The following is a 23,177-nucleotide window of genomic DNA, read 5'->3' as shown; positions in this document are numbered from 1 at the left end:
TTGGCGCGCCACACGCCTTTTCAAGCCCACATCTCATCAACCCAGTATCACCCATTAAAAGACCGCTTTGCCATCAATTTTCCTGAGTCCATGGAGATCCCACGTGTTCGCATTGGTGCCAACGCTTGCAATCATGGAAGCCGATGTCATCCGCCAATAGCAATGATCGTACCCTGAGTGTGAGGAATAGCGGTTATGGAACGCCTCAATGGCTGCCGCGGCCTCCCATTCTATATATTGGCCTTTTAGTACCTTGTACACTCTTGGGGCGTCCACGAATTACCAAGTCTAAACTGGTATTTTTACGCTCTTTCCGAGCAGTAATCACTGTGCTGCCGGGCCATTTGAATGCACCTCGTATCATAGGTTAGTTGGACAAGGCCCGACACCCTTTGCGCAGCCGAAACGGCTCAGAATTATCTACCTTGCGAGTCGGCCATCCAAGCAATATAACGACAGCGATGGGAGGAAATCAAAGTCACCCTCTGAAAGTCTTCGTTGCAATCAGCCGCAGAATTAAATTTATCACTGGGCGTATCTCAATCAAAAATCAAAATGGTCCAGTTACCTCCAGATCAAAAGTTACCCGACAAAGATGTTAAAGGTATGTTCGAGGGGCTCGATGTCGGGGGGAACGGCGATCATGAGCTATCAAATGGGATGAAGGTCAAATCTGGTGCATCCGGTCTCCAGTTCGCGAGGTTCACAAATCAGTTCATTGATCTAGCTCAAGAGCAACTGCAGCAGACCTACCATGAAGTTTCCAACCAATGGCACGCCCTTTATGACCAAACAGGACTCCAACAGATCATTCGTGACCTAGTAAATGAGCACCTGGAGCGAGAAGACCCGCCCTCCTTCTCTCACTGCTACTTTTTGACACCCAAATGGCAACCTGCACCGATAGCCATTGCTAGAGTCGCCCCCGAAAAACCCTGGGAGAAGGACAGAAGACAGGCCAAACCTGAAGAGCGTAAAGCTCTATTCTCGCTCGCGGTGTTTATCTCCATCGTCGAAACAATAGGTGAGTATAGTCATTTCTTGAAGTCATATTGATTCTCAACTGAGACTGTCATATAGAAGAAGTGCAAAGTACTTTCTGTAATCGGTTTATTCATCATTCCCAATTCAAGAAGAATTTCCTCGAGGTTCATTACCTCCAGGAGGATGATCATTGGGATTGGCATGCACTTGAACCGGAAGCGTCCCTTGTATTCAACGGAGGTATTGATCCCGATCAATTGGCCATTGTGTTGGATCTGGAACCCGCTTTACTATTCACGGAGCAGCTACCGACCCTTTCGAAAGACAACCCGGGTGGACTTGGTAACAATTTCGAAGCATTTGAAGCGATGAAGAAAAAGTTTCTTCCGAAGTACAAGCCACACGACGTCGCAGCAACAGAGCAGGAGCCCGAACATGACCCGAATGAGATAGAACAAATATCCAAATCAATCGGTATCAAGGCTTCGACATTATTTTCCAAGCAGGGACATGGGCCAGAACAAGGAGATCACCATCAGCCGGAACACGGAGACCTACCGATCTGGGCAATGGAAAGTGGAAGACAAGAGTATGATATGAACCATCGTGCGGAGGAGCGAGGACACATACTCAAAGCGCTGCCGGAGCAGCGATCTGCCCATGTTCCAGTGGAGGTAGATTGGTTCCCACACGTGGAAGAGCATCAGGAAGAAGAGCAACACGACCAGCATGAGGAAGAAGAGCAACACGACCAGCATGAGGAAGAAGAGCACGACCAACAGGAAGAAGACTCTGACTGGCCTCCCTATCTGGGACATGATGCAGTCCCTCATTATGCTGCAATGATAGCGGGAGGGATGGAGAATGGAACTTGGGAGGGACCGGAGGGCGATGGAGGAGAACACCATGATGAAGATGGAGAGGAGGATCCAAATGAGTGGCAACAGGAATGAATGATCGGACTTCATATTTGGTTATTCGTCAGGTATCGCTCATGAGACGGATCAGATGAATTCCAACGCAGGAATTGGGTCATTTGAAGCTTTGCTCTGTTACGGCTGAATTCCCATGATTGAGCATGAAGCTTTGAGCCTCGTTTTGCAGCCCGTACTGTTGATACCATTCATGGGGAAGGAGGTTTTCGGTAAACCTGCCAAGATCTCGGTAAAACCGCGGCGGATTCTCCAAATCATTTTTTTCTGTCTCAATTCGCTTGTTGAAGCCCGCAGTTCAGGCGCCGCAGTTGTTCAATACCTTTGCACGCAACCCCATCGCGTGAAGAAATTCAAAAGATGGGCAAACAGAAGAAGAAAGGCCAAGCCGGCCAGGCGAAGAACTACATTACACGAACACAGGCGGTACGAAAATTGCAGATCTCTCTGCCAGATTTTCGCCGGCTTTGCATTTTCAAAGGCATCTACCCACGAGAACCACGAAACATCAAAAAGGCGAACAAATCTGCCACACACTCGACCACCTTCTACTACACTAAGGATATTCAATACCTGCTGCATGAGCCGCTGCTAGGCAAGTTTCGAGAGCAAAAGACACTCGACAAGAAGATCGCCCGGTCGCTCGGTCGCAACGAGGTGCAGGATGCGGTGCGCTTGGAAAAGCAGGCCACGCCCAAGATCAAACTGGACCATATCGTGAAAGAAAGGTATCCTACCTTTGTTGATGCCATAAGAGATCTAGATGATGCGCTCTCGCTACTATTCTTGTTCGCCAACTTGCCCTCCACCACGACCGTACCGCCGAAAGTCATTTCGCGGTGTCAGCGCCTGTGCCATGAGTTTGAGCATTATTTGATCGCCACCAATTCTCTAAGAAAATCCTTTTTGTCGATAAAGGGCATTTACTATCAGGCGACTATTCAGGGTCAGGATATCATGTGGTTGGTGCCTTATAAGTTCGTGCAGAGAGTGACTCAAGACGTGGACTATCGAATCATGGGCACTTTCGTCGAGTTTTATTGCACTCTACTCGGTTTCGTTAACTTCAGGCTCTACACCTCAATTGGTCTTGTGTATCCTCCGAGATATGATGCTGCTAGCGATGAAAGGGGCGCCGAACTGGCTGCATTCACTCTTGAAGGTCGTGGTGTCACTGCCCTACAAGAGCCTGAGCAGGATCAGAAAACTTTGACCAACGGACATGCACAGAATGGTAACTCGGAAGCTCTACAGGCGCAGATTGATAAAATTGCCGAGGATGACGTAACAGAGGACGACGACAAGCAAAGTGCAGACGTTGAGGAGTCCAAAGACGACGGTGCCATTGACGAGTTCAAGGTCGCAGCTCCAGAAGGAGATATTCTGCCACAACCAGACCTTACCAGCGACCAGGCTGCATTATTATTCTCCAACTTGACTTTCTTCATATCCAGAGAAGCGCCCAGACATCCCATCGAGTTTCTGTTGCGTGCATTTGGCTGCAAAAGGCTCGCCTGGGATGCAGTGCTTGGTGATGGAGCTTTTACTAATGACGAGACTGATCCAAGGATCACTCATCAGATTGTTGACAGACCGATTCCAGCACAGCCCTTGCCCACCGTGCAGGGCGACGAGAGCCTTCAGGTAGTCAAGCCTGGACACATCATGCCCGGGAGAACATATGTTCAGCCCCAATGGGTTTGGGATTGTATCAATGAAGGAAAACTACTTCGGACAGATCTTTATGCTCCAGGTGCGACATTGCCTCCACATTTGAGTCCATGGGTGAGACCTATTGGGGGTCAATACGATCCTAGAGCCACCCTTGAAGAGCAACAGCCCCAAGGTGAAGCCGACGAAGATGTGGATGAGGAAGATGAAGAGGATGCTGCGGTGGACAAAGCTGAAGAAGAAGGCGAGGATCAATCTGAGGCGGACGACGTGGATGCCGGTGATATGGATGTTGCCTCCGGAGATGATGGATCATCCGAAGAAGAAGACGAGGAGCAAGAAGACGCCTTTGGGGGATTTGAAGATGGTCTGGATGCCGATGCATTTGACGACCTTGATGAAGAGTCACAGCACCAAAAGGAATTAGAAGCTGAGGCGCTTGGACGCCCAATAAGCTCAGCTAACCAAGAGAATCCGATCGCTGCACGAAAAGCAAAGGCCAAAAAGGAGCGAGAGACCAAGCAAACCAAAAAGGAAGAAGAGGTCGAACGCCAAAAGATGATGATGAGCAATAAAAAGAGGAAGCTGTACGAGAAAATGCAATTTGGCAACAACAAGAGAGATGTCGAGGCCGAGAAGCTCCGGTCAAAACGAAGAAAGTTAGAAAAGACAGGCAAGGGTGGACGGTAGATTCCAGCGTCTGGCGTTACGAGCCATCGGGCTGATGGGCCGGTGGAGCATTGCTGAGATGCAACATGAAAAGGCTACCAAGAGTAGAAAGAAGGAAAGCCATTGCATTTCCTGCGACTCGATAGATTATGAGTACTTGATGTTTGACGATACTACAAGCTGTTTTTACTGCATCGGTTCGTTCGTTTCACTACTCAAGGGACTCTGGTAACAATTACCGAGTGATTCAAAGGGCAAGGCTCCCCTGATAGATGTCCCATGCCAGGGCAGTGTAGTCAACAACTTCCCGCCGCTTTATATTGGTTATCTTTTTCTAAATGCACTGTCACGTGCCTTTCATCAAAAGCGGCAATGATATCGGAAAGTCCCCCATTGAAGCTTGCTGAAAGGAAAGCTCAGAAATTGTCGAATCTCAACACCACGTTCCCTTTCTCCCACAAGCATCTCTGATACACTCATAAAAGGCCGGAAAATGGCAGCGCAGCCCATCATGCTGCGTCTTGCCAGGCCTGTGGCCGTGTCTATGCGCAGACAACTTGTTGCGCAAGCTCAGTCATCCCAGGTACGCCCAGAATTCTTCCCATTCTCCCGTACCAGCAAGACCTCACACGGCTAACTGAATATTGTCCGCAGCGGAGATCGTTTGCCGAAAGAAAGGATTCTATGTTGAGTTCTGACCCTGGATTCTCTAAAGCCTCCACAGCTCCTCCCAAGGTCGAGATCCCGTTGGGCCCTGGAGGTCCTGGAAGTCCTGCTCCCACACCAGCGACTCCTTCATCCAGCTCCATCATTCCTCCAGAGAACGTTCCCAAGGCGCCGCCTACTCCAGCTCAGGTCCAGTCAGCTCCTCCTACGACTCCGGCATCTGTGAGCCCTGCAGAACCTCCACCCCCACCACCGGCTGCCAAACCAGCACCTCCCAAACCCAGGCGACTCAGGTTTCTGCTCTATCTCATACTGTTAAGTGCCCTAAGTTATGGTGGAGCTGTTTTCTACGCTTTGAGAAATGACAACTTCCACGATTTTTTCACCGAGTACATTCCTTTTGGTGAAGATGCCGTTTTATACTTTGAAGAGCAATCGTTCAAGAAAAGATTTCCCAATGCGCGACACAATGTCGCCCGAATCCCCCGCGCTGAGAAGCCAGATGACAAGAGAATTACCATTCCTTCCAAGTCAGGCTTGTCATGGAAGGTGTCGGATCAGGAAGGCAAGGGCAGCGATTTGACCCAAACGGGTAAACACAACAGTGCCTTGGACGCGAACAAACCCTCCACCAAGAAAGACGTCAAGGATGCTCGCCAGAATCCCAGTGGGGCATCCTCAAACAAAAAATCCGCTGCTGTTCAGGCTGTCAAGAAGGATGCCCCAGCTCCCGAGACCAAACCAGCAGCCGGAGAAACTCCATCTACTCCTCCCGGTTCTGCCATCCCCAGCCCTAAGTCGGATCCCCGACCTCCAGCTATTCCTCCAGTCACTCAAATTTCTACGCTAGCAGTCCCTAATGCAGATGAGCCTGTGGTCCAAGAGCTTGTCAAGATTGTCAATGATCTCATAACCGTCGTCAACGCTGATAGTGCGGATGCCTCCAATAAATACTCTGCACCCATGAACAAGGCCAAACAATCACTTGAATCCGTTGCTAGCAAGATCTCTCTCCTTCGAGATGCCGAACGCAAAGCCGCTGAAGAACGAATTCAAGAGGCCCACCGCGAATTCGACGAAGGCGCCAAACAACTTTTGAGACGCATCGAGACCGCCCAAGCCGAAGATGAAGCACGTTATCGTGACGAGTTTGAGGCCGAACGAACCAGGCTTTCGCAGAGCTACGATGAGAAGCTCAAGACTGAGCTCGAGCGTAGTACACAAGTTGCTGAGCAACGTCTCAAGAATCAACTTAGCGAGCAAGCTATCGAATTGAAGCGCGAATTTGTTCAACAGATCCAAGATCTCGTGGAATCGGAGCGTGGTGGACGTCTTTCAAAGCTCTCCGATCTCAGCACCAATGTCGACAGCCTTACTGAATTGACCTCAAACTGGAATGGCGTGATCGACACGAACTTGGCTACACAAAAGCTACAAGTCGCTGTTGATGCTGTGCGATCTGCATTGGCACGCTCAGCAGCGTCAGACGCCAAACCCCGTGCGTTTGTTCGCGAAATGGCCGCTCTGAAACTCGTTGCGGATGGGGATGCAGTTGTCGACGCAGCCATTGCATCTATTAACCCAGCCGCCTACCAACGTGGCATCCCATCGCAACCGCAACTCATCGATCGATTCAGGCGCGTAGCAAGCGAAGTGCGCAAAGCATCCCTTCTACCTGAGGACGCCGGGGTCGCATCTCACGCGGCATCATTCGTGCTCTCAAGAGTTCTCTTCAAGAAACACGGCCAGCCTACCGGGACTGACGTCGAGAGCATCCTGACCCGCACAGAAACGCTGCTCGAGGAGGGTAACCTCGACGCCGCCGCCCGAGAGATGAACTCGCTGACCGGTTGGGCCAAGGTCCTCAGCCGTGACTGGCTCGGTGATGTCAGGAAAGTCCTCGAGGTCAATCAAGCCCTCGAGGTTGTCGAGACTGAGGCTCGTCTACAGTGCTTGCGTATTGAGGATTCTGCGGGCAAGAAGTAAAAATCGATACATTCGCCATGTTCTATGAGGCGTGCTTGTCGTTGATGTGTTCAGCCACCAGCACGTAGACCATATCATGCTGCCAAAGCGGAGTGGAACTGAGGGTGGTAGAATCTGAAAGATCGACGGCTGCCCTCTTTGCACTAGAGGTGACCCAAAATATCCCAGAAGCTGCGTGCGAAGAGCAAGAACTTTAAAAGATGGGACTGTACGCGTGGAGGTGGGATTGTCTACATATCTGTATCTGTGACAGGTTAACTGAGCTCACATGTGGATGCAAAAATGGTTATTGTGGCTTTTTATATGGTATGTAGTTTGCATAGAGAGCAGGAGAGACAGATTCACCTACGAAATCGATTGAAGTCACTCTAGTTTTCATTGTTTCTTGAATTGCGGTGGCTAAATTGTTATAAGATGGGGTAGTGAGTCCCTTACATGTGTGTCTCTATGCATAGCATCGTACGATAGGGTATGGCATAATAACTAGGATACTAGCTAGAATGCATACACTATATATCGAGAAAGAATAAAACACTCCAATATTAACTACTAGAAGGTATATACGATATGTTTATAAAGAATGAGACTATATGACGACGAGAAGAAGAAGAAGAAGAAGAAGAAGAAGAAGAAGAAGAAGAAGGAAAGAAACCAAGGAAAAGTCTGCTTGCTCATGGAGCGCCGGTGCTTTCTCTTGAGCCCAGTGCTGCCGAGAATAAACATATAATACAGCGCTCAAGGGGCCTATGCATGTAGTCCAATGCTGAAAGCACTCAGGGCAGGGCATACAACATCGAGCATTTCGGCAAGTGCCGGCAAACTCAGGGCATCGCTCGTAGCCCTCCCTTCAGCGACTTTGTCGCTGTTGTGCTTCTTATTCCATCAACGAAACGCCACGCTGAATGAAATCGAGTATAACTGACACAGAGCGATCTCCCGATTGCATTTGGACGAAAAAATGATTGGCAACTCCTGGTCGGAGTTAATCAATCCAGAGTAGCCATCTGGTTGTCTTGTTGATAAATCTGAAAGTGCAAAATATCGCTTGGAAAAAGCTGACAATCGCCCAGATGAACCACAACAGTCCGACAACGCCCCACTCGATCAGAGCAAACCATATCTTCCTCACTGCCCTAAAGGGACCCCGTTTTCGTCTGCGAAAAGCGGCATCAATCGAGTCATTGAGACCCTTCACGGCCAGAGTGCTTGCCGTGGTCAGTTTGATGCTCAATTCACCCGCTGCATCTGCAGTGATACGGACTTGAGGAGTCAGTGTGTTCTCAACAGAGTCTTCGAGCATTTGAAGTTGCCTGTGCAAAGTCGGTGCCAGGGCTGCTGTGAATGAGTGCAATTTGTAGTTGAAGCTTGTTGAATATTTCTCCAGTGTCTCTGTGATGTTCTTGGCCGCCACAACATGCTGCTCACGCCTCTTGACTCGGAGGGCCTTGATGGAATGCAAATTCAGATTCTCAGGAGCGAACGAATCGATTAAGAACTTGGGCATATGGGTTTGTGGATCCTCTGCACGACGTCCAATTTCCCGTGCTTTTACAGTCGAACTGTATAACAGAGCTTCTGCACGTCTAATATCTCTCCATGTGATATGTGCGGGCTCGGATTGCTCTTGTCCTTGTCCACCCTGATCCTCTAGCATAAGTTCACCAGCGGATCGCGTTGGGTGAAGGTCTGTTAGCATAGCCACAGGGCCAATGGCAGTGTTCAACAGGTTAGACGCATCACGAGACCTGCTTAAATCAAGCGCCTGCGAAAATCCGTAGCTCTGCCGACGGCTAGCTTCAATAGGAGTGTTTGCTTTCGCAGTATCAAGCTTAGGTAGGGCCATACGCATTCGAGGAGACCGAGATGCTGTCTGATGCTCATCTGTGGAATGGCCAGACTGATCGGGTGACATGAGCCCCACTGCTGCACCTGGAGTCAGCAGAGCTTGTTTTCTCCCCTGCTCTTCTCTGTCTTTTTGGAATGGCGATGTAAAGCTAGGCAGGTTCGGGTTGTTATACTTGGGCTTTTCATTTGACGGTGGACTGGTCCGAGTTTGCACTGGCGAAAGTCGATCGCTTTTCGTGCTTGAAATGGTTGAAGACCTTGATCTGGTTACTGGCGGCGGTGGAGTCTTGAGCAGAGCACCGTTGACGTGGGGTTCTTGCTCATGATCAAAGTCAGGATAGGATCGTAGACTGGTGTCTGACGTCGATACCCTATGTCTGTACGGACCAGGGGGATCGCGTTTCCAGATGAAATCCCCAACCCTAGAAACTTCGTGGCCAACAAGCTCAGCTATGCGGCCACCTTTGAAGATACCTCGAATCCTAGAGTGGTCCGCTCCAGTGGGAACTGTAGATCTTGTGCTAGCTTTACTAGCAATACTAGGTCTGTGCTCGTTCGAAGATTGTGGTGCCAAGTCCTCGGGTTGCGTTGTGTGCATTCGATTCTTGGATAAAGGACTCAATCCTCTTGTCATGGGGCTTGTACCTCGAGAATCTTGCGAAGGCTCGGAATGCTTGTCCGATTGCTTCTCAACGTCGCTACCAGGTTGGCTTGGGATGACGTGAGCAAAATCAGTGGTACTGACATTATCGGTGTCCTTGTGTTTTCGATGGAACGGATGCAATAATGATGATCTTTGTTTTCGCATTGGTGAAGTACTTCGACTGGGGGGTGGAGAGAGATTGATTGCTATACTTGGCCATTCGACTCCTGCTGGGGAACTAGGAGCTGTAGTGGTGTCATAGTCTGCGGACATACGAGGAGGATGCTCGTTATCAAGACTCGATCGGACTGGTCCTTTTCTGGAGCTTGCTGATGGTGATTTCCCATTGCGGATGCGAGATTGTGGGTGTGATGAAATCTTTTTAACGCTATCACGAACAAACAACTTGTTCAAGGCAGAATGATCTACTGATGACCTTTTCGAGTTAGGTGCCGATGATCCTGGGCTAGACTCAGCTGCGGGATGCGGGTGAGCAGAGCCTTTATGCTTGATGTTGGTTGAATTGACATTCGAGGGTGAAACATCATCTGAATTGTGTGACTTGTTTTTCCGCCGGCGCAAACGTTTTCGGCCACGTTCGAGGGCAGCATCATCTGGGGACGAGCTAGTGTCGGAGAAGTCGGTGTCACTGCTATCTGGAAATAACTTCCGCCTCATTTTCGAACGTTCCCGAGAGCTGCTTCCGTCCTTTATTTGCAGGGTGTCTTTCAATCTATCCCTCCGACGACTATAGTGTCGACCATTGTGTTTGTGTTTCGCTGATTTGAAGGTGGGCAGCTCTGGAAGTGCAGACGGAGGCTGCGATTCAGGTTCTTCGTACTCAGAAACAGGAGGAGACGGTTGTTGCAAGATAGTTGGTATATCAACAGGTGTCTTGTTGCGCCAGCCAGAAAATTTGAAGTGAGTGTTTGGAGGATATATCAAATTGTTATCCCGATCCTGGATCTTGGATTTGTTCATTCCCTGCTCCAGCCAGTACGCATCAGCTATCATGTCAGCGGGATGTGTTACCCAATCAGATCGCGGACGGATTTGGTTCGGGTGGAATTGATCAGGCAGCCGGGGAGATGTAGCCTTTTTCATATCGTCAGGAACATCGTCTTGATCGTCTTGATCTTTTTCGTCTGCTTGTTGATCGAGCGGAGGTAAGCGAATGCACTCGTCAGCATCATGGTGCGTTTGTGCATTGCTCGAAACAACTGCATCAACCCATGCCCGGACTTTTTGAATATCATGCCAGCCTTGCATTTCCCCGTCAATGGGTGTTTTCTCCCATACCCGTAGCTTCCTGTTGCGTACATACTGTAGCGGATTGTAGGCTTTCTGCATTGCTTCAGGAGCCTGGGAAGAGGGTCGCCTGTCAGGATGCCGCACGGGCGGCAAATGTGATAGCAATCGGCGATGCTCGTGGGCAAGCTCAAAGAATACCTTCGCCTTTTCCACACGGGCTGCAGTGGCGGGAGAGATTTGGTTGGTAAACTCCATATCAACATCCGAAACAGTATCCAACAAGGCAGAATCAGCTTCGTGAGGCTGCTCATTTGCCAAAGCACTGGGTTCTACATAAGACGCGGTGAAACTCGGTTTCGGGGATCTGTTTCGAGATGATTGACGATTAGATGCCAGGAATGGCGCAATGCTTTTCTTTCTCATAGTATCCCTTGTGGAGTCTGTAGTACCAGTAGAGACGACCCGACGCTCCCCTTGTTCCATTGAAACGTACCTTCGACCAGAAGCGAGTCGACGGCGGCCTTCGCTCAAGGTCAACGCCATGTTCACAATCTGGGCAGGGTCATGATCATACCCAACATTGGCTAGCGAAGGCCGGCGGACCTCAATAACTTGGGAGCTAGACGCCGGGCTTTCAGCTTGAAGAGAATCATATTTGGAAGATGAAAGCGAGCGACGAACGTCAGTGCCTGGAAGAAGATAGTCGAGGCTGGGAGCATTGTGTATGATGGCATTCTGTTTCACCTCGGTGGCAAGAGGGGAGCTCTTAAAGGCAGCAGTGTGGTTCTCATTGTGCCTTCTCTTGGGAACTGAGAGTTCCGAGTCCTCACTATGACGTTTTGCTCTAGTGTTCTTGCGTGAAGGTGTTATTGAAGGTCTGGAAAGGCGATGTGAGTTGGAAACTAAATCGAGAAGAAAGCCACCTGAAGAGCGATTGAGGGAGCGGCGGGAATCATTCTCCTTTTCCTTGTCCTTGCCTTTTGAATCACGATCACTAATGACGCTTGAAGCGCCGACAGAAAGGCGATCTAGTAGGCTAGGGTGTTCTGGACTTTCACTCTTCCGGCTACCATTCGAATTCGAATTCGCTCTCGGCAGCGACCCAATTGATTGAAAAGCGGGTAGAGAACGGGGGGCATGGTTAGGCGCAGGTGCGAGTGCGGGATCGCTGGCGACAGTGCCGTTCGGAGGAGTAGTAGTCGACATTCAGCCACCTGCCCATTGGCGCAGGTGCTTAGGAAGGCTATCGCAGCGACCTGCGCAAGGATGAGACTGCGCTCATTTCAACTGTGACAGAAGAATTCCAAAGCGGAGGGTGGATTTGAGTTGGAGTGATAGTTGAAAAATAGTGGAGTGGCCTGCTAATCAGCAAACGCAGGGTTTGTAGATGACACCCTATGTTTGCCTTGTATCCAAATGTAGTACGAACGAATTAGTGAGCGATAATGGGCCGAGGAAGCGTGCCGGTGGTCAAGATAGACGAATGGACTGGATGAGGTCTCGCTTAGAGTGTAAGAGTCAAAGGGGAGTTAGGTACCATCTGGGTGCCACCTCTGATGGCGGAGCGGGTAAAGGATAATCCCGACATATGCCTGCCGCTGGCACTAAAAGTGACGTGGCGATTGCTACAAACTACTTGGATGTGACGCGACGACGCAGCACAAACGCATGCCTCCTCGGGAGTATGTGAGTAGACAGCCAGTGACACCTATATCGTCTCGACTTGAGGCACCTGTTTTCAAGATGCTCAAGGGAGAAAGACAGGTGAATATGCATTTCATAAAATACCTATTATACAAGGCTCGCAACCATATCTTTTTTTGGGGACGAGTGCCTGACACAAGAGAATGGTTTCTCATCTTCCGTTTATTTCCGAAGCCTATCCTGAGATGTAAGCGCCTGCACACTTTCTTGCGTCAACACCCCATACCTATTCTTCAAACAACCGTAGCAGAGTCAACTTGGCCTGCTCGCTTGTGGGGATTCGATTGTGACCTCCATGGCGGACCCTCTGCCAGCGCAGCCTTTTCCTGTCATCGGCACTCACCCATGACTCAGAGTCTCTATCACGTGGGAAGTCAATCTTTGCACCAGCCGCTGACGTGGCTGCATCGAGTACACCATCCCAGTTTCTGCGGCCTTCGCTCCACGGGATCTCCCAATCATCGCGTGCGTGCACGATCGACAGGTCAAGCTGGATTGCAGGGTCGCTAACCAGCTCCACGAGCCGTTGGTTGGTGTCCCATTTGTCTGCAATCTTAGAAAGCACGTACTGCTGGATCCTCGGGTAACCGAGTAGTGGGGACAGAAGGGGTGGGGTAAAGCCTTTGATAGAATAGGAATCCAGCAGCTTCGTGAGGGAAGTAAAGCTGGCAAAAAGAACGAGAGCTCTAAATGGAGCGCGGCCCAGCGTGATTGTCCATTCGTGGTATAATGCGGAGGAGACGAATGTGCCTAGGGATTGCCCGACGAGGACGATTTGAGACGGATCCAAGGATGGTTGGGATCGAGATAGCTCTGAAGACGTAGAGCTGTGGCCAGTCAGGGCTGATAGAAGAGAGACAGAGTCTTGGATCACGCCTTCCTCGGTGGGACTGCCTGTGCTCCAGCCGAAGCCACGATAATCGAATGCGATAACATGAACAGCTCTTTCGGGAGCCGATGTCCCTAGGAACTGTTGATATGTCGCCGGTCGATGACTAGAAGCCAGATGAGCGGCGTTTCCGTGGAAACTAACCACTGCCGTAGCTCCAGGGTCATCTAGGAGCAGACGCAAGCCAACAGTCTTCGCGGCGTCGTCATATGGTTTCTGGCCAAAGTCATGCTGGGCCTTGAGCGCCTCCTCGTTCTTCAAATAAAGGTGCGTAGGTAAAATATGCCACGCAAAAATCGTGACATTGTCCGCCGTTGTGACAGTGAACGGCTGAACCTGATGGTGCAAAAATCCGAATTGTTCCACGTTGCTCAAGTTTTGCCAATATCCTGGATTCACATTGTGTGCGTAGGTGGCATTACGTTGTACCACTGGGTGTGTTAGTGACCCAACAGCTAGGGCATATATCAGGCCCGCGCCCGCGAGCGTCCAGTATGCTTTGCGGAGGAATCCGTTGAATGCCATTTGCTCAACCGAGTGGAGGTTTATTAGCACGATATATTCAAATCACTCATTGAGACGCTGTTTTGAATACAATCTAGAGCTGGCAGAATGCCGTACGAATCGTCATTCTCAAAGTTTTCAAGCAACGGAAGCTCAATACCCGATAAACTGTTCGAGTTGAACGGTTTGGGGCCAGCAATCCTATTGCAGTGTCATCTCCCGTATCCTGCCGGAGGCAGCACCTAGAACGAACAGCCTTGGCATTCTTGGCGGGTCGCCCTTTCAGGTCAGAGCCAAGATATTTTGGGGGAAGAGATGTTATATTACTTTGAAAGTAGCACATGAGCAGTGACAAAGGAGCATTCTGAAAGCCACGATAACGGGGCAGCACGGGTCAAGAAGGAACAGACATTCAAAAGTTCGGTAAAGACGGAAGCAGTGCTCAGCCTTCCACGTGACTCTCACACGTACTCGGCTAACTTTCCCTGATCAAATCGCGTCTTTGTCTTCCCGGCCGTTCCTTCGCATGTGAAATAATCGCGAAAGTGGAATTCAGATTCATCGGCAGTTCGTCAGCAACCATGTCAGAAGGGACAGCGCAGAAGAGGAGGCTGTCAGGGCGAGATCGACGTGAATCGACTGCGAAAAGAAGAGCGTCGTCTCCTGCTCAGTCCGTGGCTCCGTCGACTCCATCTGCCTCGAAGAAAGCCTCAACCCCAGTCGCCGCTTCTGAGCCTCGTCAGAAACGATCATATACGAAACGTGCAAGCCATGTCCGGGTCCAAACTCCAGCGTCTCGCTCCTCACCTTCGGTTTCGGTTGGCGAGGATGTTTTGCCGACCAAGATGGCGGCAAACAAACCACTGCCCACGACCAAGCAGAAACAGCCGTCAGAGTTGTCTCTGAAGGAATACCAATCCATATCCGAAAGTGCAATCCTTGCAGCGTCTCTACACCGGTCTCGAATGCAATGGCTCTGTGACGGCATCTTGGAGAAATACTGGGTGAAACCAATCAAGAGGAAGGGTGTCATTCAACAGCCTCCAAACAATCCGGATGGGAAATCCATGCAGAAATTAGGAGCTGCCACCATCACGATTGAGCCCCATACGTTTGATGCCGTGTTTTATATCGTCCGTGATCCTGCGACACCGCAGCCGAACTACCCACGCCATCCCAATCAGCATACCCCGAAGGCTATGCTTCCACAACTGAACCCTTCTCCCCGACCGTACGGCATGTATCCTCCTCCAGCGCCATATCAGCGGGCTCCCTCCACACCAGCTCCTATTTCAAGGCCACCTTCAGGCATGAACACACCTTCTCCCGGGTCGGCTGCTCCTCCTGTTCCTGCCGGTTCATCATCCGTGCCACCACAAGCGCCGGCCGCACCTTCAAACGCTAGAATGCCTGTCAATCACGAGCCGGTCTTGACACTGACCTCCGGTCCACAAGTACCCGCTCCACAAAGATCTCCTCCAGCTCCTCCAACGCCGCAGCCAGTTCCTACGAATGAGAAGCCAGGAACACCGAGTAATGCAAGGGGAAGCACGACGACAGACCCTGTTATCCAGATGCTTGCCGCACGCGCAGCCTCGGATTCTAGATTGAAGGAGCTCATGAAGGTGGTTGCTACATCTAAGGCGTCACCCGAGCAATTGAAGGAATTCCAGGCACATATCGATGAGTTTAATGAGGTCATCAGGAAGCAAGAGTCCGAGAGGTCCGCAAAAGCAGAAGTTCGACCTGTCCCCAAGCCCGCCACACCTCCTATGGGACCCCCACAAGTAGATGGGAGTTCTGATACAAAGAGAGAGGTTCAGTTAGCAGCATCTAAGCCTTCCACTCCAGTACCGAATCCCACAGTAGCGTCCCCCGCACCACTTGCCGATGTAGGGCATACTCCTACATACCAAACCCCTCCGCCGGCTCCACCGCCTCGACAGCAGATGCCTCCAAACGGGGCAGCAGCTTTACCAGGGGTGATGCATAGATTCCCTCCCACGCCGCCACCCGGACCAGCAAGGCCAATGAGTGGGTATATGGGATATCCTCCTCTGCCAGCACCGCCGCCTCGCCCAGAACCTGTCATCAAGCACATCGTCCTAGAAATCACCAGCACCCCTTCAGCCACGCAGTCTGCTTGTCAGGATCGCTGGCTGTTCCCAGAGCACAGTGTGCTAGAGATACGCACATCTGGATTGGAGATGCTGTGTTCGTTCCTAGTCGAACGGAAAGGGACAGATATTCTAAAGAGCATGGGTGGAGGAGATACAGCAACAGATGATGAGAATGGAATTAGAAATGGCAATCAAGAGAAGTTTTCGGCCGACAAGGAGTACTATCAGCCGGTCACAATGACAATCAAAGTGACGCAGCACAAAACGATAGCGACAATAGCTCAGGCAGCGAAGCCTTTATCAGTGGTTCAGGCGCACATGAAGGATGTGATGGAGGAGAAGCAACGTGCACCAGTGGAGTATTTAGTGCACCACCTGCCCCGTGAGAAGGCATCTGTGGGTGGTGAGGTAGTTGAGGGAGGCTTTGTGGACAGCGGTGTGGAGCTTGGGAGTGGATCCGATGGAGAGGAAGATGAACTGAAGGATGTGTATGGAATATGAGAGGAGCCGAGGTCTCTGAGCACCCACTCAGGTTGCGAGAACACTACCCGCGATGGCCTCAGTCAGGTATGGAGTAGCGCAAGACACGTTCATGTACTGATACCCTCCAGCCAGCCGTGTACAAGCCAATAAAGTGGCAGGTGACAGGAACCAACCACATGGCACTCTCCGGGAGAGGAACAGGAAGGAGCCGTCCATGTGTCTGACTGTTCAGGAACGAACGGCCTTCGTACCTCCTGCAAGGAACACTGACGACGCGCAACGGGCACTGGCACTGGGAGTGCATCTGGGGCAGGCACACGTGACATAGCACTCTTCCGGCCCCTGTGCAGTTCCACGTGATTCGTGATCGTATCGGATATGACATGCCGGGAGGAGGAATCCAGTCAATGCTTGTGTGCGGTCTAGTGAATACCATGGACCACCGAGAGATGCTATTTTGGTCATCCACGGTAAATTCCACATGACATCCGTGTGATCCATTCCAGTTCATTCGTGATCTCAGCTTGCCCCACTACTGCGTACCGAGCACTATAGTAGTAGTTTGCTAGGCGATCACTATAGGACTCCTCGGCGCTGTTTCCCTCGCCACCAGGGTTACCACCACCACCACCACCTTCATTATCATTATAAAGCCGAGATCACAGCCACAACCGTCCATCTCATCATAGTTTGGCGAACGGACCGATCCAAAAAAAGTCAGCCACCGGCCGGAGAGAGCTATCATGGAACCATCGGCCGGAAATTCTTTCCAGGCCAACCCTCCACAACGGTGGAAAGCGGGTCCAAGGCTCCAAGCACCTCCAATGTGCTCCACCAACAATCTTCATCCTGTCTATCAAGATTCAACATCTGTGCCCCTCCATTTTATTGGCTTGCCATTGAACCCAGATTCCTCTCCCGTCAACCCGCACCGCCCTCCATCACTTTGTCACCACCCTCCCGTCTACAAGCATCCCCTACCCCCCTACCACTTCATTTCCAGGCACAGGCCCTCCCCTTGCGGATAGAGTTCGAACCACCCAGACGCCACCACACGCCACTCCAGGAGTCCGAGACTGACACCCCTACGCTGCTCGATATCCAACTGAACCTATCACTGTCATTATTGTACAGACTGTGTTAATGCGTCTGCTTTCCGCATGTCGTCTTCAAATCTTGTGGTCTCTTCCTTCCTCTCTCCCTCCCCTTCGTCCGCTCCGCTGCCCAGGCCAACCCAGGTGAAATTCTACCGTGCTGCTCAGATGGCCCTCTTCGCCCATATCGCCGTCTTCCCTCCTCTGGGCCAGGTCACAGTCGCTTCGCCTAGCCGTGATCCAGTAAGTCTTTATCCCCCCCGGCCTGTACATAAAGTGTACATAACCTAGACCCTGCCCTCTGCCCTATCGTGGCCATTACCCCACCATCCGTGGCGGAAGTAGCGCGACTGCCCCAGCTCTTACATGCCGTTGTGTTGACCTAAATTAGTTCAACTTCACAGTCGTTCTTGAATCATCTAAATCTTTGCCGGAGACCTCTTGGGAAGTTTCAATTTGGTACGATCATGGCGCCTATTCCGGAACAAGATCCTCGTGGCAAGCCCTTGACCTTGGCATAGTCGATCATACTCCTGCCGTTCTCTATGACGATTCTCAAAAGTCGACCTATCGCTATACGTTTTCTGGAAATCTCGATAGTCCATATCCTCTTCCTGACAAGTTATACAAGGGTCGACGAATACCTTTCACTGTTCGTTACCGAATAAATCCAGACTCGGAGTGGTCCTGGGTTTATCATAACTTTGGCACTCACGACGGCGAACTCATCTTACAACCTCCCGTCGATCCCAACTTTCTGGGCGCGGCCCCTTTCGATATCGATGAGGGCTGGGTTGCTCGGAAATCTGCCAGCGAAGCACCTGAGGCGCGGTTATATAGCATTGAGTCTGTGCATCCCATTCCTGTGCCAGAGCATGGTAATGCCAGCCTTGAACGATACGTGCTCGGCCGCGTAACACAAATCTGCCGGTATATGGCATTGGTCAGAATATGGGAACCTTGGCTTGCACCTCGGCACGGAGGAACTCACTTTCGTTTGGAGGAGCCGGCTATTCTCCTATCATTTTTACGTTCCGATGGTCTTCATGTGGTCCTTCTTGCCGTCAATGGTATCGATGAAGCCCTCACTCAGTTTCGATCCAGTGATAACGGTGATATTGTTGTCGAGGCCAGGAATGATTCGGGGAAGGATCGCAAGTTTCGAATTCTGGCTGCTACCTCATGGAACTTCGAGATTGCAAACTGTGCCGTTATGTATGAGGCTCGCAAATTGGTGCGTCAATCATCCGCATACCAAGAAGCGGCTGCCAAATTACCTCAACACATCAAAACAGAATCTGTTGGATCGGATACAGTCCTTGTCTCCCAGGCCCAGGGCACACGCTCGCCCAATGGAGTGCAACCTCAATGGCTTGAATCATGGTACGACAGCCTTGCTTATTGTACGTGGAATTCACTAGGTCAAGATCTCAACGCCGAGAAAATCATGTCTGGATTGGATTCCTTAGCGAACCATAACATCAATATCGCGACCCTTATTATCGATGACAACTGGCAGTCTCTTGATGGCAAGCAAGGTGAAACTTCTCAGTTCAAACGTGGCTGGAAGGAGTTCGAGGCCAATCCTCTTGGTTTCCCTGAAGGATTGAAATCAGCAGTAGCCAAGATTCGAGCGGCTCATCCTAAAATCCATGACATTGCCGTTTGGCATGCTTTGATGGGCTATTGGGGTTGTATTTCTCCCGATGGACAACTTGCAAAAGACTACAAGACCTTAGAGGTCAACTTCAGTGAGGGCACTCCAATGGCAGGTCGAAAGCTTGTCATCCATCCGGATGACATCCATAGACTGTACGACGACTTTTACCGCTTTCTGTCAGGCGCTGGCGTTACCGGCGTAAAAACCGATGTACAATTTGCATTAGATCTCCTTGCTGATACTCCGGATCGACAAACCTTCACAAACACCTATCAGTCTGCTTGGACTCAGGCGCATCTCCGACACTTGTCAGGCAAGGCGATATCCTGCATGTCGATGATCCCTCAAATTCTTTGCCACAGCTTTCTCCCGACCAACTATCCAAGAATACTATTACGGAACAGCGATGATTTTTTCCCAGAAGTTCCTACTTCTCATGCATGGCACGTCTTTGCAAATGCACACAATGCTCTATTTGTCCAGCACCTCAACGTCTTACCGGACTGGGATATGTTCCAATCCAGTCATCCGTATAGTGGGTTCCACGCAGCTGCTCGAAGTCTATCTGGAGGCCCGATATATATCACCGACACTCCAGGCGAGCATGACGTCGAACTGATTCATCAAATGACTGCTTTGAACCCCAGGGGACAAACTGTGATTCTCCGCCCAAGCTGCATTGGAAAGACAATGGGCGTTTATGACAAGTACGAAGAGAAAGGGATCCTCAAAATCGGTGTCTATGATGGCAAGTCGGATTTTGGAACCGGGATGCTTGGCGTTTTCAACATTTCTGACTCGGAGACGACATTCATTCTTCCCATCACCAAATTCCCGGGTGTGAATGCCCCTGCAAACAAATCAGAGCCGGCCAAGAGGTGGATAATTCGATCTCACGCTTCGAAACGCATCACGCAGCCTGTTCAGCCAACAGATCCCATTCGGCCAGACAATCTACTTCAGTGCACCCTACCCATTCGAGGCTACGATGTGTGGTCCGCTGTACCTGTTCACAGCTTCCATCTGCCATGGTCAACTCAGCCAAACCTTGACCTCGCCGTGTTGGGTCTCCTTGGAAAATTCACCGGCTCTGCTGCCATTATCGAGACATATTTCAACCTCAACGAATCCGATGACGAAATAGCAACAGAATCCGGTGGCCCATCAGACGGTCGTCGTCTGAAAGTCCACGTTCAGCTGAAAGCACTCGGTGTCCTCGGCATCTGGCTTTCCGACGCCCAATCTCGCAACATCGATGACATGATGGTGATGATCCAGGGTCGCCCCGTACCCCAGCATGTCGTCAAAATAAACTCAAACGGTGCTGCGAGGGATTCTGCAGCAGGTGTCCTCGAAATCGACGTCGCTAAAGCCTGGGATGAAGAGGACCTTGACCCGGGCTGGAGTAATGAAGTCGGTATTGAGATTTTCCTGCGTTGAAATCCGAGTCAGACTAGCCAGAAAAGGAGTGTTCTCGCTTTATTTCCTTCCACAACGGAGGCCTGCCTGGCCTGTAGAATCGAAGGCATCCCCAACCTTTTGCATAGGGCAGCTGCAGGGGCTTCGTTCTTCACTGATAGCATCAGCATGGGAAACACGAGGATGGGCCACGGCTATCTGAAAGATGAAGGACACAGACAGACATGTAGCGTGCAAAAGACCAACAGAAGGAGAATGTCAGCTACAATCTTGAACAGTTTTGTTCAGTTCACTCAGTCCACCAGCGGGGCTACTCATTCCTCCCAACGAACGAGACCGAGACGGCGTTACGGAGCCCCATCACTTTTGTCTCTCGGCGTCCTCGACAGAGAGAGTAGTCTAGTAGGAGATCAAGGAGTAGAGAGACAGCAAGCGGTGCGATGGAAGGCTGAGTAATGGGAGACATGCCATGCGTGCATGCATGTATCCATCGAGAGATATAAAAGGAGCACGGGGAAGCATCAAAGGGCACCCTACCTCACCTCACCTCACCTCAGCTACGGTAGACACCCGTCTTACCATGCCTGCCTGACTACACGCCTACATATTTGCCCATCCCAGCTACCTCCTAATACGAATATATCTACCTCTCAAGTATCATCGTCCCAACCTGCCGCCCTAGGTCTGCCGCATGACGGCAGCGTCTTGACTCTTCCCAATCCTTTCCCTGATGCATGTACGCGTGCTCTCACATCGCATAGCATAGCATAGCATACCACATTGTATCACATATCATTTTATAGAATGGTATAACATGTTATATACCGCAAGTCGCTATCGCAATCGACCATAGGATGTGGAGAACAGGGCTTCCCGTTCGCTCAGCCGTACTTAAGCCACATGCCGGTCAGTTAGTACTAAAGTGGGTGACCATTTGGGAATCCTGGCTGTTGATTGTTTTTGTTTTTTTTAGCCGTTTGAAAGAAAGACTCATTCAACTGAACTTCCGGAATAATCGTGTATACATGGATATATACACACGTTGTGAATCTCTTTTTTTTTGGGCGGCATAACGCCAAGCGGGCTTGTGATGCGGCCCTCATGCGGCCTAAGCGACTAGTTTATCTTGGAACAGTACGTGCGTGGGCTGTGAATCTGATAGCTCGAGACGACTGACTGGGGCTTCCGCGTAGCTGCATACTCGTATTCTATAGTCAAGGTCTGCGGAATAGACTGCAACATGCAGTGCAGTGAAGGATGGCATGGGATGGCATGTGGTGGGAAACCAAATCAAACGAAACGAATGGAGAAGAAAGAAAACGCCCTATTCAACGGCCGAGTTCTGTATCTGATTCAATGTTTTTTCTTTCGTTTCTCTTCGTCTTCTCACCAATCGAGATGCCGTTTGGGCCAGAAGCGAGGATGGATAGCCCACTCAAGGCCGGCTCTCTCTCTCTTTCTCTCTTACTCCTAAGATCGGTGATGTGTTTATATATCTCGTGTTGTATGTACAAGTTGTGTTGAGCTCGGGCTAAACGTGAAATTGATCCGAGGGAGATGCATCTGTGCATCTCCGCCCCCATTCATCCTTCTCCCTGGACTGGCTGAGCACATGTCGTTCTCTCTCTACTGGCCGGGACCCTTGAGCAAATCCAAAAGAAGGGAAATGTGGTTTCGAAAACAAGAGCTTGTATGCGGGATCGTGCACGTCCGATCTGCTCCGATTCAGTTCCACGGACTAACAAGCAAACCATGCCTGTCGAATATCTCGGCATCTCTGGAGCAGTTCATCGACAGGAAAAAAACAAAATATTTCTAGGATCTATTTCGATTCGTCGTAAAACCCTTCTGCCTCGAGTCGTCTCCGAGCCTCTTCTAATGCCCAAGTTTGTATCCTGTAGGTAAAAGCAACGCCGGTTAGCAAATCGAGTTCCTTACACTTCCGTATCAAATGGCGCCACATCTGTATCTAGCAACCCACAACAGCCAGGAGATTCGACAGCTAAACAAAGCCCAGAAGTACGCATAGAAAGGCGAAAATGGGGCAGTAGAGCACTCACGAGGTATCTTCCTTCATGGTATAAGCAGCAACCGCAACGACCCAAGCACCGACAAAAACCCAAGCGAGGGGCTCCCAACCCTCCTTCTCCGCCTTCTCCCCAGGACGGACACCCCAAAGCCAGCCGCCGGGCGGGTCGAAGTGGTCGTCGTGGTCACCTCCGTGGTGATGGTCTGCGTCGTGGCCGCCTTCAGAGCCCTTCAGTGCACCCGCTGCGGAATGTGAGCTTGCCAGTCGGAAGGGCGTGGCGGCGTTTCGAGCCTGTAGCGATGGTGTCTGTTGGAGGCGTGAGACCAGAGGCTGGGTTGTGCGCCCTGCGAGGCGAGGGAGGCGTGTGAGCATGGCTACTTGCGAGATGAAGTCAGGGGATTGCGAGAGGGAGAGAGAGAGGAGTGGGAGGGGTGAGGTGCTTCGACGTGTCGTTGTCGATGACAGCACTGCAAGCGTTTTGGCCGTCTGGTTTGGGGGCTCGGAAGCTGACAGTGCAATGCCTGTAGCTGTAAAGGCGACAATACAACGAGTGAGGCGTGTTGTTGTGGTTGTGGCAGAGGTTGATACAGAGTTTACGGCCAAAGGGATGTCTGTGAAGAGGTAGAGT

The 23,177-nt window shown here is 50.8% G+C and overlaps 7 protein-coding genes across 7 annotated transcripts; 4 read left to right on the top strand and 3 right to left on the bottom strand.

Annotated features, from left to right (window-relative positions):
* Nucleotides 1–2,276: 2,276 nt before the first annotated feature.
* On the top strand, nt 2,277–4,277 carry A1O9_01156 (uncharacterized protein; the record flags this gene model as incomplete). Its single annotated transcript, XM_013410315.1, has 1 exon — nt 2,277–4,277. One exon carries the CDS (start codon nt 2,277–2,279, stop codon nt 4,275–4,277), a length of 2,001 nt encoding a protein of 666 aa, XP_013265769.1.
* A 490-nt stretch (nt 4,278–4,767) lies between these two features.
* On the top strand, nt 4,768–6,908 carry A1O9_01155 (uncharacterized protein; the record flags this gene model as incomplete). Its single annotated transcript, XM_013410314.1, has 2 exons — nt 4,768–4,839; nt 4,911–6,908. The coding sequence occupies 2 exons, from the start codon at nt 4,768–4,770 to the stop codon at nt 6,906–6,908; spliced, it is 2,070 nt and encodes a 689-aa protein (XP_013265768.1).
* Nucleotides 6,909–7,890: 982 nt separating this feature from the next.
* A1O9_01154 (uncharacterized protein) lies at nt 7,891–11,190 on the bottom strand (the record flags this gene model as incomplete). Its single annotated transcript, XM_013410313.1, has 1 exon — nt 7,891–11,190. The coding sequence occupies one exon, from the start codon at nt 11,188–11,190 to the stop codon at nt 7,891–7,893; it is 3,300 nt and encodes a 1,099-aa protein (XP_013265767.1).
* Nucleotides 11,191–12,577: 1,387 nt separating this feature from the next.
* A1O9_01153 (uncharacterized protein) lies at nt 12,578–13,765 on the bottom strand (the record flags this gene model as incomplete). Its single annotated transcript, XM_013410312.1, has 1 exon — nt 12,578–13,765. One exon carries the CDS (start codon nt 13,763–13,765, stop codon nt 12,578–12,580), a length of 1,188 nt encoding a protein of 395 aa, XP_013265766.1.
* A 560-nt stretch (nt 13,766–14,325) lies between these two features.
* A1O9_01152 (uncharacterized protein) lies at nt 14,326–16,365 on the top strand (the record flags this gene model as incomplete). The annotated part of the gene is made up of 1 exon (XM_013410311.1): nt 14,326–16,365. One exon carries the CDS (start codon nt 14,326–14,328, stop codon nt 16,363–16,365), a length of 2,040 nt encoding a protein of 679 aa, XP_013265765.1.
* Nucleotides 16,366–17,609: 1,244 nt separating this feature from the next.
* A1O9_01151 (uncharacterized protein) lies at nt 17,610–20,541 on the top strand (the record flags this gene model as incomplete). The annotated part of the gene is made up of 2 exons (XM_013410310.1): nt 17,610–17,684; nt 17,833–20,541. The coding sequence occupies 2 exons, from the start codon at nt 17,610–17,612 to the stop codon at nt 20,539–20,541; spliced, it is 2,784 nt and encodes a 927-aa protein (XP_013265764.1).
* Nucleotides 20,542–22,342: 1,801 nt separating this feature from the next.
* A1O9_01149 (uncharacterized protein) lies at nt 22,343–22,861 on the bottom strand (the record flags this gene model as incomplete). Its single annotated transcript, XM_013410309.1, has 2 exons — nt 22,343–22,415; nt 22,581–22,861. Coding segments are annotated over 2 exons (354 nt in total), but the record flags the coding sequence as incomplete, so codon positions are not given.
* Nucleotides 22,862–23,177: the final 316 nt, after the last annotated feature.

This window comes from Exophiala aquamarina (genome assembly GCF_000709125.1).
Source record: "Exophiala aquamarina CBS 119918 chromosome Unknown aczIA-supercont1.1, whole genome shotgun sequence".
Lineage (NCBI taxonomy): Eukaryota > Fungi > Ascomycota > Eurotiomycetes > Chaetothyriales > Herpotrichiellaceae > Exophiala > Exophiala aquamarina.
This window is presented reverse-complemented; position numbering and strand designations above follow the sequence as displayed.